Source organism: Ranitomeya imitator, chromosome 4, assembly GCF_032444005.1.
Source record: "Ranitomeya imitator isolate aRanImi1 chromosome 4, aRanImi1.pri, whole genome shotgun sequence".
NCBI classification, from domain to species: Eukaryota; Metazoa; Chordata; class Amphibia; order Anura; family Dendrobatidae; genus Ranitomeya; species Ranitomeya imitator.
This window is the reverse complement of record NC_091285.1, coordinates 666,185,744-666,201,970: the sequence shown is the minus strand read 5'-3', so window position 1 is coordinate 666,201,970 and position 16,227 is coordinate 666,185,744. Positions and strand designations below refer to the sequence as shown.

Genomic DNA, 16,227 nt, shown 5'->3' with positions numbered 1-16,227 from the left:
CCCCTCCCACAACACCGTGACAGTCAGGAGGGAGGAGCCATGTGACATAGGGTTTGCCCCTCTAATGGCAAGGTGACAGTCAGGAGGGAGGAGCCATGTGACATGGAATTTGCCCCTCCCACCACAGTGTAACAGCAGGGAGGGAGGAGCTTTGTGACACAGAGAGTGATACAGACAGGAGGGAGGAGCTATGACATGGATAGTGATTCAGACAGGAGGGAGGAGCTATGTGACATGGGTAGTGAGGGACAGGAGGGAGGAGCTATGTGACATGCATAGTGATACAGACAGGAGGGAGGAGCTATGTGACATGGATAGTGATACAGACAGGAGGGAGGAGCTATGTGACATGGATAGTGATAGAGACAGGAGGGAGGAGCTATGTGACATGGGTAGTGATACAGACAGGAGGGAGGAGCTATATGACACGGAGAGTGATACAGACAGGAGGGAGGAGCTATGTGACATGGATAGTGATAGACAGGAGGGAGGAGCTGTGTGACATGCATAGTGATGCAAACAGGAGGGAGGAGTTATATGACAGAGAGTGATGCAGACAGGAGGGAGGAGCTATGTGACATGCAGGGTGACAGGAGGGTGGAGCTATGTGACATGCAGGGTGACAGGAGGGTGGAGCTATGTGACATGCAGGGTGACGGGAGGGAGGAGCTATGTGACATGCAGGGTGACGGGAGGGCGGAGCTATGTGACATGCAGGGTGACGGGAGGGCGGAGCTATGTGACATGCATGGTAACAGGAGGAGGTGCCAGATATGAGGCCTGCGCCCTGTGTACATGGACATTTCCCATTAATGAGGGGCAGTGTGCACCAGTAGAGCAGCACACTACACTGAGGGCAGGGGCTGTACAGATAAGCGGCGGTCGGGATGTGACGCTGTTCTCTCTGTGCAGCTGTTACACGAGGAGCTGGCGCTGCAGTGGGTGGTGAGCGGCACTCCGGTGCGAGAGGCGGCCCTCAGCCAGGCCTGGTTCTTCTTCCAGCTTATGGTAAGTGGTTTTGGACTGGGATGTACTGGGAGGGGGCATCTCCACATAATGCTGTCATCTTCCCTGACTCAGACCAAGAGCATGACGCTGCACCTCCATAACTCCGAGCGGCTGGACGCGCCCCGCGTACACAGGTTCCCGGAGAGGTTCGTGGACGACATATCGGCCCTTGTGTGCAACATCTGCACGGAGATCACCAGCCGATACCTGAAGGTACCAGTCTAACACCCCGCACCTGACGTAGGACATACGATTACGTTCCAAGTCTGGGCAGAAAGTGCCCCAGGGAGCCTCTTCCTCTGGAGGACCCAACACGTCTGTTTCACATGAGAACTGTGTAATTCTTTGTTTCTCCTGTGGTGGCGCTGCAGGTAAACTAAGCACAGCGGCCTGACGATCAAAAGCATTCAGAACCTGCGCCACTCTTGTACTGCGGCTTAGTCTGATATTGCAGCGCTGAATCATTCACTTCAATGAGTATGAACTGCAATACCAGAGGCCACCCATGGGCATGGGGGCGTGGTTTTTGTTGTTGTTTTTTTCTCCTCTTTCTTTTTTCTATCCATTTTTTTTCTCTCCTTTTCTTCACCACTTCCTTTCCCTCTTTCTTTTTTGTCTCCTTTTTACTTTCCTCTCCCTTTTTCATTTCTCTCTCTTTTTTTCTTTTTTCTCTCCTTTTTCTTTTGCCTCTCCTTTTTCTTTTTTCTCTCATTTTTCTTTTTCTTCTCCTTTTTTCTTTTTTCTTTATTTTTTCTTATTTATCCCCTTCCTTTTTTTCCTCCACCTCCCCTTCTTTCATCCTTTTCTCTTTTGTCCTCCCCTGTCCTTTTTCCTCCCCTTCCCTTTTTTTCTTCCCCTTCCCTTGTTTTTCTTCCCCTTCCCTTGTTTTTCTCCCATTCCCTTGTTTTTCTCCCCTTCCCTTGTTTTTCTCCCCTTCCCTTTTTTTTCTCCCCTTCCCTTTTTTCTTTCCCTTCCCTTGTTTTTCTCTCCTTCCCTTGTTTTTCTCCCCTTCCCTTTTTTCTTCCCCTTCCCTTGTTTTTCTCCCCTTCCCTTGTTTTTCTCCCCTTCCCTTTTTTTTCCTCCCCTTCCCCTTTTTTCTCCCCTTCCCTTTTTTTTCTCCCATTTTTCTTTTCTTTCCTTTTGATAATCTTGCCCCTTTTTCCCTCCATTTACGGTTACTCCTGACGTCCTCCTCCTGTCTCTTAGGATGCAGAACTTGCCGAGCGGCTGAACAGCAGCCTGGCCTTCTTCCTGAACGATCTCTTGTCCCTGATGGATCGGGGATTTGTGTTTCACCTCCTCCGTTCTTACTACAAGCAGGTGGGGGTATTTTATATTGGGGTCAGGGGGGCAGTACAGATTTGTGGCGTTCCTATACCCGCCCTATATGAGCTGCCATGTTTTACAGATCAACAGTAAATTACCAAAGGCTCCGAACCCGAATGTGCTGATCTCCCTCCGCATGGACCTGATCCGCATCGTGTGCTCACACGAACACTACGTCGCTTTAAACCTGCCCTGCGGCCGCCTCTCCCCACCCAATTCTCCATCACCCTCTATTTCTTCCACCACCTCGCAGGTAATGGGACCCCCACGATAATTAACATAAGCTGACCATCTAATATATATACTGTGACACCATAGACCCCGGCCATTGGGCATAGTATGGATGTTGGTGATAAGCGGCGCCTGGAGTCTCCTGCCGCCCCTTATCTCTCTCCTGCTCACAGCTGTCTAATCTCTGGTCCCTGAGACATCACTGCTGGGATTACGGTAATTTCGGAGCTTCTTATCCTTCTATGAAGTTTTTCCGTCCAGTAAAAGTCCATTAATCTGGCATCTGATCATTCAGAAAGTGCCATAATCCGGGCGCAGAACAGCAACATAATGTGGAAATACACAAGCCGTTTTCTACATCCTGTTGTGTGAGCGTCCAGTGATCCAGAACGTCTGATAATCTGTCTCGCACTGACTGTTTCCGTCCGGTCTTCCTCAGAGCTCCGTCTTCTCCAGCCCGGCTCAGGACAAGACTGTCACCAATATGTTTGAGCTGTCGGTCCCGTTTCGCCAGCAGCACTTCCTCTCTGGCATCATCCTGACCGAGCTCGCCCTAATACTGGAGCCCGACGTCGAAGGGTGAGTCCGGTCTTAAAGGGCATGATCATTTGCTACAATGTGGCAGTGCAGTGAGACGGAGTATTGCGCAGGCTGGATTCTGCCGCTACATCTTTCCATGACAGCGGGGCCGATCCTCGCCCCTGCAGCCTCCGATTTCTGCTCGCTGCCTTGTGAATGTACAGCTTGTTAACGCCGGTTTCCATTCACCGATGGCAAGCGGAGATCTGCGTACTAACCGGGGTGTCAGATGACGTGTTGCTCCCTCCGTCATCTTGTATCGTTCTTCTCTCCGCAGAGTTTTCTTCCTCCAGAAGAAGGCGATCAGCGCTCTGCACAATCTGCTCTGCAGCCACGACACCGACCCGCGGTATACAGAGCCGGCGGTAAAGCGGAGCATATCCCGTTTGTATCTTCCTCTGATTGGCATCGTGATGGAGACGCTGCCCCAGCTGTACGACTTCACGGGTGACTGTCCATGCCACACACTGCACTGAATAGTCCCGCTTGCTGTCAGTGAATGGCAATAGCTTGTCTTGGAAAAACCTCTCCTGACCACAGACAAGTGCTGCTCTGTCTGATCATTCACTGACCGCAAGCAGAGATCTGGGAATGGCAGCGTACAGTCTATTGAGAAGATGCTGACTTCCCCTCCTGTCCCTTTCTCAGCAGATCCACATGCCCAAAGGGTCCGCCATGCCTCCTCCATGATGGATGACGTGGACTCGGATAGCGGCACCATCAGCCAGACAGTCGCTCTGGCAATCGCAGGTTCTCCACTACCCACAGCGCAGAAGACCACAAGCTTCCCTCTTCCCCCTGCTGTAAGTGCAGAAATAATAACACCCCCCACCCCTAAAAAAGTGGATCCCCACCTGTATTATTACATCCTGTGTCCCGTCCTCCACTAGTCTGTGCGCACCGGCAGCGTCCTCTCCGCCGAGTCCAGCCGCAACCTCCTGGTGTGCGCCCTGTGGGTGCTGAAGAACGCCGAGCAGGACTGTCTGCAGCGCTGGTTCTCCAGCCTGACTGTGGCACAGCTGACACGTGTGCTGGAGCTGCTGAGTCTGTGCGTGTCCTGCTTCCAGTACAAGGTGAGGGTCTCCATACCCCCTACTACCAGTATACACGAGGCACAGCCCCCCCACCCCCCGGACCACCTCCGTTATCTGCAGGGGCTGAGTCTGTGCGTGTCCTGCTTCCAGTACAAGGTGAGGGTCTCCATACCCCCTACTACCAGTATACACGAGGCACAGCGCCCCCGGACCACCTCTGTTATCTGTAGGGGCTGAGTCTGTGCGTGTCCTGCTTCCAGTACAAGGTGAGGGTCCTCATACCCCCTACTACCAGTATACACGAGGCACAGCGCCCCCGGACCACCTCTGTTATCTGTAGGGGCTCAGTCTGTGCGTGTCCTGCTTCTAGTACAAGGTGAGGGTCTCCATACCCCCTACTACCAGTATACACGAGGCACAGCGCCCCCGGACCACCTCTGTTATCTGTAGGGGCTGAGTCTGTGCGTGTCCTGCTTCCAGTACAAGGTGAGGGTCCTCATACCCCCTACTACCAGTATACACGAGGCACAGCGCCCCCGGACCACCTCTGTTATCTGTAGGGGCTCAGTCTGTGCGTGTCCTGCTTCTAGTACAAGGTGAGGGTCTCCATATCCCCCACTACCAGTATACACGAGGCACAGAGCCCCCGGACCACCTCTGTTACCTGTAGGGGCTGAGTCTGTGCGTGTCCTGCTTCCAGTACAAGGTGAGGGTCCTCATACCCCCTACTACCAGTATACACGAGGCACAGAGCCCCCCCCGTACCACCTCTGTTATCTGTAGGGGCTGAGTCTGTGCGTGTCCTGCTTCTAGTACAAGGTGAGGGTCTCCATATCCCCCACTACCAGTATACACGAGGCACAGAGTCCCCGGACCACCTCTGTTACCTGTAGGGGCTGAGTCTGTGCGTGTCCTGCTTCCAGTACAAGGTGAGGGTCCTCATACCCCCTACTACCAGTATACACGAGGCACAGAGCCCCCCCCGTACCACCTCTGTTATCTGTAGGGGCTGAGTCTGTGCGTGTCCTGCTTCTAGTACAAGGTGAGGGTCTCCATATCCCCCACTACCAGTATACACGAGGCACAGAGCCCCCGGACCACCTCTGTTACCTGTAGGGGCTGAGTCTGTGCGTGTCCTGATTCCAGTACAAGGTGAGGGTCTCCATACCCCCTACTACCAGTATACTCGAGGCACAGCGCCCCCAGACCACCTCTGTTATCTGTAGGGGCTGAGTCTGTGCGTGTCCTGCTTCCAGTACAAGGTGAGGGTCTCCATACCCCCTACTACCAGTATACACGAGGCACAGCCCCCCCGGACCACCTCTGTTATCTGTAGGGGCAGCGGACACTTCATTCCTCCATAATAAGACGTTCTTCACCAGTATAGTTTGACACGCGGGGTCCACTGTGCCTCCTTTTTACATTTTTATGTGTTTTTCTGTTTTTGTTCCTTTTAGGGTAAGAAGGCGTTTGAGCGTATAAACAGCCTGACCTTCAAGAAATCTCTGGATATGAAAGCGAGACTGGAGGAGGCCATACTGGGGACCATCGGTGCCCGCCAAGACATGGTGAAGCGCAGCCGAGGTGAGCAGCCTGGCGTGAATGCGGCACCACGGTCAGGACTGTACGACCGGTGCTGAATGCGGGTACGCCGCCTGCTGACGGTGTCTTGTGCCATCGCACCGACTGATTTTCCTTACAGAGCGCAGCCCCTTTGCAACCCAGGAAAACGTTCGATGGAGGAAAAACGTCACTCAGTGGAAACCGAGTGGTGAGAAAACTGAGAAGTGAGTACTACAACCCCAGTCATCTGTAGCATATTAATATATGTAACACTTAGAGGTCTGAAGTAATTCCCTCTAATCTCAGGTCACAGGCAGAACGAGACCTGGAAATCACCGTGGATGGAAATATGGCGGCCGAGGCCAACCTGGTGGTGCTGGACACCCTGGAGATCATTGTGCAGGTGAGTGCTTCTACCATGGCAGGGATAATTTTTTGGATAATTTTTGGACTCTCGGGGAGTCTCCTGCCATCACGGTGGCGCACAGATTTGCCCACATCCCATTTGTCTTGCAGACGGTCATGCTGTCTGAAATGAAGGAAAGCGTCCTCGGAGGAGTGCTGAAGGTGCTACTGCTCAGCATGAGCTGCGACCAAAGTGCCCTGTATCTGCAGCACTGCTTCACCAGCCAGCGGGCGCTGGTGTGCAAGGTGAGTGTGCCAGATGCATCGCAGATGACCCCGTCATTTCCTTCCCCTTTATCAGCACTTTTCTTTACCCCATCTTTGCGTTAAACCCTCAGTTCCCAGAGATGCTGTTTGAGGATGACACCGAACTCTGCTCCGATCTCTGCCTGCGCCTTTTGCGCCACTGCGGCAGCTGCATCGGCAGCGTGCGGACCCACGCCAGCGCCTCGCTCTACCTGCTCATGAGACAGAACTTTGAGATCGGGAATGTAAGTGATAAACATAGTAACATAGTAAGATAGTTAGTAAGGCCGAAAAAAGACATTTGTCCATCCAGTTCAGCCTATAAACCACACCATGTGATCATTACTGACACAGCGAACTTCTTAGAGTCCAGTATGGGTAGATGCCGGATTATCAGAAATCTGCCACCATTATGGGACCCGCCATATTAACCCCTCTGTGACCTTAGACGTACTATCCCGTCGAGGTGCCCTGGGCTTATCTGACCCTGGACGGGATAGTACGTCATAGCCGATCGGCCGCGCTCACGGGGGGAGCGCGGCCGATCGCGGCCGGGTGTCAGCTGCTTATCGCAGCTGACATCCGGCACTATGTGCCAGGAGCGGTCACGGACCGCCCCCGGCACATTAACCCCCGGCACACCGCGATCAAAGATGATCGCGATGTGCCGGCGGTACAGGGAAGCATCGCGCAGGGAGGGGGCTCCCTGCGGGCTTCCCTGAGCCCCCCGCAGCAACGCGATGTGATCGCGTTGCTGCGAGGGTCTCACCTCCCTCCCTGCTCCCTCCAGCCCCGGATCCAAGATGGCCGCGGATCCGGGTCCTGCAGGGAGGGAGGTGGCTTCACAGAGCCTGCTCAGAGCAGGCACTGTGAAGGCTGCAGCGCTGCATGTCAGATTAGTGATCTGACAGAGTGCTGTGCAAACTGTCAGATCACTGATCTGTGATGTCCCCCCCTGGGACAAAGTAAAAAAGTAAAAAAAAAAATTTCCAAATGTGTAAAAAAAAAAAATATTCCAAAATAATGAAAAAAAAAAAAAATATTATTCCCATAAATACATTTTTTCATCTAAATAAAAAAAAAAAAACAATAAAAGTACACATATTTAGTATCGCCGCGTCCGTAACGACCCGACCTATAAAACTGTCCCACTAGTTAACCCCTTCAGTAAACACCGTAAGAAAAAAAAAAAAAAACGAGGCAAAAAACAACGCTTTATTATCATACCGCCGAACAAAAAGTGGAATAACACGCGATCAAAAGGACAGATATAAATAACCATGGTACCGCTGAAAGCGACGTATTGTCCCGCAAAAAACGAGCCGCCATACAGCATCATCAGCAAAAAAATAAAAAAGTTATAGTCCTGGGAATAAAGCGATGCAAAAATAATTATTTTTTCTGTAAAATAGTTTTTATCGTATAAAAGCGCCAAACCATAAAAAAATGATATAAATGAGGTGTCGCTGTAATCGTACTGACCCGAAGAATAAAACTGATTTATCAATTTTACCAAACGCGGAACGGTATAAACGCCTCCCCCAATAGAAATTCATGAATAGCTGGTTTTTGGTCATTCTTCCTCACAAAAATCGGAATAAAAAGCGATCAAAAAATGTCACGTGCCCGAAAATGTTTTCAATAAAAACGTCAACTCGTCCCGCAAAAAACAAGACCTCACATGACTCTGTGGACCAAAATATGGAAAAATTATAGCTCTCAAAATGTGGTATTGCAAAAAATATTTTTTGCATTAAAAAGCGTCTTTCAGTGTGTGACGGCTGCCAATCATAAAAATCCGCTAAAAAACTCGCTATAAAAGTAAATCAAACCCCCCTTCATCACCCCCTTAGTTAGGGAAAAATAAAAAAAATGTATTTATTTCCATTTTCCCATTAGGGCTAGGGTTAGGGCTAGGGTTAGGGCTAGGGCTAGGGTTAGGGCTAGGGTTAGGGCTAGGGCTAGGGTTAGGGCTAGGGTTAGGGCTAGGGTTAGGGCTAGGGTTAGGGCTAGGGTTAGGGTTAGGGCTAGGGTTAGGGTTGGGGCTACAGTTAGGGTTGGGGCTAAAGTTAGGGTTAGGGTTTAGATTACATTTACAGTTGGGAATAGGGTTGGGATTAGGGTTAGGGGTGTGTCAGGGTTAGAGGTGTGGTTAGGGTTACCGTTGGAATTAGGGTTAGGGGTGTGTTTAGATTAGGGTTTCAGTTATATTTGGGGGGTTTCCACTGTTTCGGCACATCAGGGGCTCTCCAAACACGACATGGCGTCCGATCTCAATTCCAGCCAATTCTGCGTTGAAAAAGTAAAACAGTGCTCCTTCCCTTCCGAGCTCTCCTGTGTGCCCAAACAGGGGTTTACCCTCACATATGGGGTATCAGCGCACTCAGGACAAATTGGACAACAACTTTTGTGGACCAATTTCTCCTGTTACCCTTGGGAAAATACAAAACTGGGGGCTAAAAAATAATTTTTGTGGGAAAACAAAAAGATTTTTTATTTTCACGGCTCTGCGTTATAAACTGTAGTGAAACACTTGGGGGTTCAAAGTTCTCACAACACATCTAGATAAGTTCATTGAGGGGTCTAGTTTCCAATATGGGGTCACTTGTGGGGGGTTTCTACTGTTTAGGTACATTAGGGGCTCTGCAAACGCAATGTGACGCCTGCAGACCATTCCATCTAAGTCTGCATTCCAAATGATGCTCCTTCCCTTCCGAGCCCTCCCATGCGCCCAAACGGTGGCTCCCCCCCACATATGGGGTATCAGCGTACTCAGGACAAATTGGACAACAACTTTTGGGGTCCAATTTCTCCTGTTACCCTAGGGAAAATACAAAACTGGGGGCTAAAAAATAATTTTTGTGGGAAAAAAATTTTGTTTTATTTTTATGGCTCTGCATTATAAACTTCTGTGAACCCCTTGGTGGGTCAAAGTGCTCACCACACATCCAGATAAGTTCCTTAGGGGGTCTACTTTCCAAAATGGTGTCACTTGTGGGGGGTTTCAATGTGTAGGCACATCAGTGGCTCTCCAAACGCAACATGGCGTCCCATCTCAATTCCGGTCAATTTTGCATTGAAAAGTGAAACGGCGCTCCTTCCCTTCCGAGCTCTCCCATGCACCCAAACAGTGGTTTACTACCACATATGGGGTATCAGCGTACTCAGGACAAATGGGACAACAACTTTTGAGGTCCAATTTCTTCTCTTACCCTTGGAAAAATAAAAAATTGGGGGCAAAAATATAATTTTTGTGAAAAAATATGATTTTTTATTTTTACGGTTCTGCATTATAAACTTCTGTGAAGCACTTGGTGGGTCAAAGTGCTCACCACACCTCTAGATAAGTTCCTTAGGGGGTCTACTTTCCAAAATGGTGTCACTTGTGGGGGGTTTCAATGTTTAGGCACATCAGTGGCTCTCCAAACGCAACATGGCGTCCCATCTCAATTTCTGTCAATTTTGCATTGAAAAGTCAAACGGCGCTCCTTCCCTTCCGAGCTCTCCCATGCGCCCAAACAGTGGTTTACTGCCACATATGAGGTATCAGCGTACTCAGGACAAATTGGACAACAACTTTTGGGGTCCATTTTCTCCTGTTACCCTTGGTAAAATAAAACAAATTGGAGCTGAAGTAAATTTTTTGTGTAAAAAAGTTAAATGTTCATTTTTATTTAAACATTCCAAAAATTCCTATTAAACACCTGAAGGGTTAATAAACTTCTTGAATGTGGTTTTGAGCACCTTGAGGGGTGAAGTTTTTAGAATGGTGTCACACTTGGGCATTTTCTATCATATAGACCCCTCAAAATGACTTCAAATGAGACGTGGTCCCAAAAAAAAAATGGTGTTGTAAAAATGAGAAATTGCTGGTCAACTTTTAACCCTTATAACTCCCTAACAAAAAAAAAAATTGGTTCCAAAATTATGCTGATGTAAAGGAGACATGTGGGAAATGTTACTTATTAAGTATTTTGTGTGACATATCTCTGTGATTTAATTGCATAAAAATTCAAAGTTTGAAAATTGCGAAATTTTCAAAATTTTCGCCAAATTTCCGTTTTTTTCACAAACGCAGGTACTATCAAAGAAATTTTACCACTATCATGAAGTACAATATGTCACGAGAAAACAATGTCAGAATCACCAGGATCCGTTGAAGCGTTTCGGAGTTATAACCTCATAAAGGGACAGTGGTCAGAATTGTAAAAATTGGCCTGGTCATTGACGTGCAAACCACCCTTGGGGGTAAAGGGGTTAAAGGGATAATTTCTAAGATTCCGTCACATTACTTGTTCTTTGCTTGTAATAGTTATTCCCACAAGGGGGCAGCAGAAATCACAAACATTTTTTATCTCTGGCTCTTTAATAGAATTTTTTTTTTTTTTCTTTTTAATTATTTTGGATCAGAACTTCGCCCGTGTGAAGATGCAGGTGACCATGTCACTGTCCTCCCTAGTGGGGACCTCCCAGAAATTTAATGAAGAGTATCTGCGGCGATCCCTGAAGACTATCCTGACTTACTCGGAGGAGGATCTGGAGCTGAGAGACACCACATTCCCGGAGCAGGTAATGCCCCCGGCCACATAGACTCACCGCACCATGCTGTAGCATTACCTGACACCACCATGGACAAGGGTGGCGCTGTTTTGGTACGTAAACAGTCATCTGCTTTATTTATTTTTTTGCTTTCCAGGTCCAAGATCTGGTGTTTAATCTTCACATGATCCTGACGGATACGGTGAAGATGAAGGAACACCAGGAGGATCCGGAGATGCTGTTGGATCTCATGTACCGGTGAGAGGACTTGGCGGCCATGTACTCCATGTGTGATCCTCAGTCTCAGTAGTGCAGCCTCAGGCTTTGGGCCTGTACCAGTAATCCAGTCCACACTTCAGTAGTCACTGTGCTCCTATCTGGGTCCCGTTACGATATATAGGTGCACTAACCAGATTTGCGGCATGTCAGGAGACCACAAGTAAGCTACGGCTGTAGACACCCACTCCTATAAGGCAAAATTGCCATCAGTGCTTGTATTGCTCAGCTTCTTCTCTAGGGCCCTCCAGGTCAGTACATACAGTATTAGAAGGGGAGAATAATATATTTATTATACTTCATGTTACATTTATAATTCAGGATCGCTAAAGGCTACCAGAACTCCCCGGATCTGCGTCTGACCTGGCTCCAGAACATGGCCGCCAAGCACACAGAGCGTGGGAACCACGCCGAGGCGGCTCACTGCCTGGTCCACGGAGCCGCGCTGGTGTCGGAGTATCTCAGCATGATTGAGGACGCCAGGCACCTGCCCGTGGGCTGCGTCAGTTTCCAGGTACTGTGACTATTACGATGAGGGGGCATCCGGTGTCGGCGTGTATATGTTATATACCGGTCTGCCTCGTATCCCCGCAGAGCATCTCCTCCAATGTGCTGGAGGAGTCGGCCGTGTCGGACGATGTCGTGTCACCAGATGAGGAGGGGATCTGTGCCGGGAAATATTTCACAGAGGCCGGGCTGGTGGGACTGCTGGAGCAAGCCTGTGCCAGCTTCTCTATGGTAAGGATGTGGTTATATGTGGGTCCCGCATGCCCGGGCAGCCTGGGAGTTGTAGTTCCCAAGTTGCCCAACAGCAAGGGATAGATATTGCAATGATCAACTCCTATGTAATACCACACAATGACATCAGAGGGAGCCAATTCGCCATAAGGATTGCAAGCCATCGATCCCTTTAAATTTCCAATATAGTGCAATAAGAATGATGTTGTGGTGGCCAGAAAAATCCATGTAAATTCTTTTATGTCCAAAAAATGACAAAAGTCTTCTAGGAGTGACACCTTTCTTTGCTAATCAGAAGAATTATCACTCCTTCTGTCATTTTTGAGCATAAAAGTATTTTCATCAATATAGCAGAACCCGTCCATGTAACGGAGCACCAGTGAATTAATGTCTGTGGACTCTCTGGTCATCTACAAGGCGCACTTGTCATGCAGAAGACGCGGCCAACTAGATGGCACATTACCCAAACCTATGGACCTATGGCATATCCAAAATTGTGTGACTTCCACCAAATAGAGACCCCCTAAATGCGGAACGGGAAAAGCTCTACTACACATATACTACACATCTTAGAAGAGAATAGCCTTATATACAGACCCTTGTTCTTCTCCTCACTGTTGGGCGGTGCCGCAGTCCACGTAATGGCCCCGACATCAAAACAATGTCTGCGATGTTGCCAAATGGTGAGCAGGAGTCAGCAATGGGGGAGCCGAATATAATGGGGTCCAAGAGGTTGCTGCTTCTCCAGGACCGCTGACAACTCTGCAATGAGAGAAACAGGAAAGTCCATGTTGGGCTAATTAGTGAAAACTTTTATATGTATTCTTAAAGGGGTTGTCCTGGAAGGTGTCCCTCTGCCCACCCTGTGTCCCTTTGTTCCCGCATCCCTCTGGCCACCCCGCGTCCCTCTTTCCCCGCTCCTGTCTGTCCACCCCGCGTCCCTCTGTCCTCCCCGTTCCCCTCTGTCCTCCCCGCTCCCCTCTTTCCACCCCGTGTCCATCTGCCCTCTGTCCACCCCACTTCCCTCTGTCCCCGCTCCCCTCTGTCCACCCCACGTCCCTCTGTCCCCGCTCACCTCTGTCCACCCCACGTCCCTTTGTCCCCGCTTCCCTCTGTCCACCCCACGTCCCTCTGTCCCCGATCCTCTGCCCACCCCGCGTCCCTCTGTCCCCGATCCTCTGCCCACCCCGCATCCCTCTGTCCCCGATCCTCTGCCCACCCCGCATCCCTCTGTCCCCGCTCCCCTCTACCCTCCCCGCGTCCCTCTGTCCCCTTTACCCTCCCCGCATACCTCTGCCCTCCCCGCTCTCCTCTGTCCACCCCACGTCCCTCTGTCGCCGATCCTCTGTCCACCCCACTTCCCTCTGTCCCCGCTCCCCTCTGTCCACCCCACTTCCCTCTGTCTCCGCTCCCCTCTGTCCACCCCACTTCCCTCTGTCCCCGCTCTCCTCTGTCCACCCCACGTCGACTTTGTCCCCGCTTCCCTCTGTCCACCCCACGTCGACTTTGTCCCCGCTTCCCTCTGTCCACCCCACGTCCCTCTGTCCCCGCTCACCTCTGTCCACCCCACGTCCCTTTGTCCCCGCTTCCCTCTGTCCACCCCACGTCCCTCTGTCCCTGCTCCCCTCTGTCCCCGCGTCCCTCTGTCCACCCCACGTCCCTCTGTCCCCGATCCTCTGACCACCCCGCGTCCCTCTGTCCCCGATCCTCTGCCCACCCCGCATCCCTCTGTCCCCGCTCCCCTCTACCCTCCCCGCGTCCCTCTGTCCCCTTTACCCTCCCCGCATACCTCTGCCCTCCCCGCTCTCCTCTGTCCACCCCACGTCCCTCTGTCCCCGATCCTCTGTCCACCCCACTTCCCTCTGTCCCCGCTCCCCTCTGTCCACCCCACTTCCCTCTGTCCCCGCTCCACTCTGTCCACCCCACTTCCCTCTGTCCCCGCTCCCCTCTGTCCACCCCACTTCCCTCTGTCCCCGCTCTCCTCTGTCCACCCCACGTCCCTTTGTCCCCGCTTCCCTCTGTCCACCCCACGTCCCTCTGTCCCTGCTCCCCTCTGTCCCCGCGTCCCTATGTCCACCCCACATCCCTCTGTCCCCGATCCTCTGCCCACCCCGCGTCCCTCTGTCCCCGCTCCCCTCTACCCTCCCCGCGTCCCTCTGTCCCCTTTACCCTCCCCGCATACCTCTGCCCTCCCCGCTCTCCTCTGTCCACCCCACGTCCCTCTGTCCCCGCTCCCCTCTACCCTCCCCGCGTCCCTCTGTCCCCTTTACCCTCCCCGCATACCTCTGCCCTCCCCGCTCTCCTCTGTCCACCCCGCATCCCTCTGTCCCCTCTACCCTCCCCGCATACCTCTGCCCTGCCCTCCCCTCTCTCCTCTGCCCACCTCACGTCCCCCTGCCCACCCCGGATCCCTCTGTCCTCCCTATGTCCCTCTGTCTTGTACTGCAGTTCAGGGATGAGTAAGTCTGTTGCTGATTTTGGAAGGCCGCAGTTATGTTTCTAAATATGGAAACATTTTAGCAGCTGAATATACGGTATATATATTTCCTGGGTGATACGGTATACGCACTCGCTTATGTTGTGCTTTCTGTCTTCAGGGGTCATTATTCGAGGCGGTGAACGAAGTGTATAAAATTCTCATCCCCATTTATGAAGCCCATCGAGACTACAAGAAACTGGCGTCAGTCCACGGGAAGCTGCAGGAGGCGTTCAACAAAATCACTAACCAGGTGGGGGCGCTATTGTTTGTACGGGTAAATAAAAGTGAAGCCAGATAGCTGACAGAGCAGGGCGGCTGAAAGGTCTGAAGACTGGGAGCTGTGGGATGTAGACCCCCCCAGGGAGCGTCACTTATGGTCAGGAGAGCAGCAAGGACCAGTCTCTCTACAGATACATACAGACCCCCCAATCTCCTCCGTTCTGCTCCATAGAGGACCCTCCCAGTGCAGAGTAACCCTGCTGCTGCGATTAGATAGTGAGGAGATGTTGGGTGTTACTGTTTGTTACTGTGTATTATTTCTCTCCGTTCCTTATGTTCCCTGATTGATTTCTTCTTCGCCTTTCACGGTTTTCCCTTTTCCCTCCTTTCTGCTTGGCCTCTGGCTCTACCACGTACACATGCACCTGAGGCTTTAGCGCTTACATATGCTCGCTATTCCTCTTGCACTTATGCATGCTCTTTGGGTTTGGGCTCTGGCTCTAGCGCGTACACATATTCTTTGGGCTTTGACTCTAGTGCGTATGCATGATCTGGACACTAGTTTGTACACATGCTCGTTGGGCTCAAGCGCATACACATGTTCTAGCACCTACACATGGTCTTTGGGCTCTGGCGCGTACACATGGTCTTTGGGCTCTAGCGCGTACACATGGTCTTTGGGCTCTAGCGCGTACACATGGTCTTTGGACTCTAGCACGTACCATGCTCTCTGGGCTCTAGCGCGTACACATGGTCTTTGGGCTCTAGCACGTACCATGCTCTTTGGGCTCTAGCGCGTACACATGGTCTTTGGGCTCTAGCGCGTACACATGGTCTTTGGACTCTAGCACGTACCATGCTCTCTGGGCTCTAGCGCGTACACATGGTCTTTGGGCTCTAGCACGTACCATGCTCTTTGGGCTCTAGCGCGTACACATGGTCTTTGGGCTCTAGCGCGTACACATGGTCTTTGGACTCTAGCACGTACCATGCTCTCTGGGCTCTAGCGCGTACACATGGTCTTTGGGCTCTAGCACGTACCATGCTCTTTGGGCTCTAGCGCGTACACATGGTCTTTGGGCTCTGGCGCGTACACATGGTCTTTGGACTCTAGCGCGTACACATGGTCTTTGGGCTCTAGCGCGTACGCATGGTCTTTGGGCTCTAGCGCGTACACATAGTCTTTGGACTCTAGCACGTACCATGCTCTTTGGGCTCTAGCGCGTACACATGGTCTTTGGGCTCTAGCACGTACCATGCTCTTTGGGCTCTAGCGCGTACACATGGTCTTTGGACTCTAGCACGTACCATGCTCTCTGGGCTCTAGCGCGTACACATGGTCTTTGGGCTCTAGCGCGTACACATGGTCTTTGGGCTCTAGCACGTACCATGCTCTTTGGGCTCTAGCGCGTACACATGGTCTTTGGGCTCTAGCGCGTACACATGGTCTTTGGGCTCTAGCGCGTACACATGGTCTTTGGGCTCTAGCACGTACCATGCTCTTTGGGCTCTAGCGCGTACACATGGTCTTTGGACTCTAGCACGTACCATGCTCTCTGGGCTCTAGCGCGTACACATGGTCTT

The 16,227-nt window shown here is 51.2% G+C and overlaps 1 protein-coding gene across 7 annotated transcripts in view; it reads left to right on the top strand.

Annotated features, from left to right (window-relative positions):
- The window catches only part of DOCK6 (dedicator of cytokinesis 6), a 77,264-nt gene that overhangs the window by 53,050 nt on the left and 7,987 nt on the right, over positions 1-16,227 (top strand). For 5 of the 7 annotated variants that reach the window (XM_069767151.1, XM_069767150.1, XM_069767147.1 and 2 more), the window contains 18 exons: positions 913-1,008; positions 1,081-1,221; positions 2,215-2,328; positions 2,417-2,587; positions 3,005-3,144; positions 3,422-3,591; positions 3,793-3,947; positions 4,035-4,217; positions 5,636-5,762; positions 5,881-5,965; positions 6,048-6,144; positions 6,258-6,392; positions 6,485-6,637; positions 10,803-10,961; positions 11,089-11,189; positions 11,529-11,721; positions 11,802-11,945; positions 14,543-14,674. In XM_069767151.1, the coding sequence (XP_069623252.1) occupies positions 913-1,008; positions 1,081-1,221; positions 2,215-2,328; positions 2,417-2,587; positions 3,005-3,144; positions 3,422-3,591; positions 3,793-3,947; positions 4,035-4,217; positions 5,636-5,762; positions 5,881-5,965; positions 6,048-6,144; positions 6,258-6,392; positions 6,485-6,637; positions 10,803-10,961; positions 11,089-11,189; positions 11,529-11,721; positions 11,802-11,945; positions 14,543-14,674 (2,496 nt within the window). The remainder of the gene's footprint in view (positions 1-912; positions 1,009-1,080; positions 1,222-2,214; positions 2,329-2,416; positions 2,588-3,004; positions 3,145-3,421; positions 3,592-3,792; positions 3,948-4,034; positions 4,218-5,635; positions 5,763-5,880; positions 5,966-6,047; positions 6,145-6,257; positions 6,393-6,484; positions 6,638-10,802; positions 10,962-11,088; positions 11,190-11,528; positions 11,722-11,801; positions 11,946-14,542; positions 14,675-16,227) is intronic. The other 2 variants (XM_069767152.1, XM_069767146.1) reach the window with 1 other exon arrangement.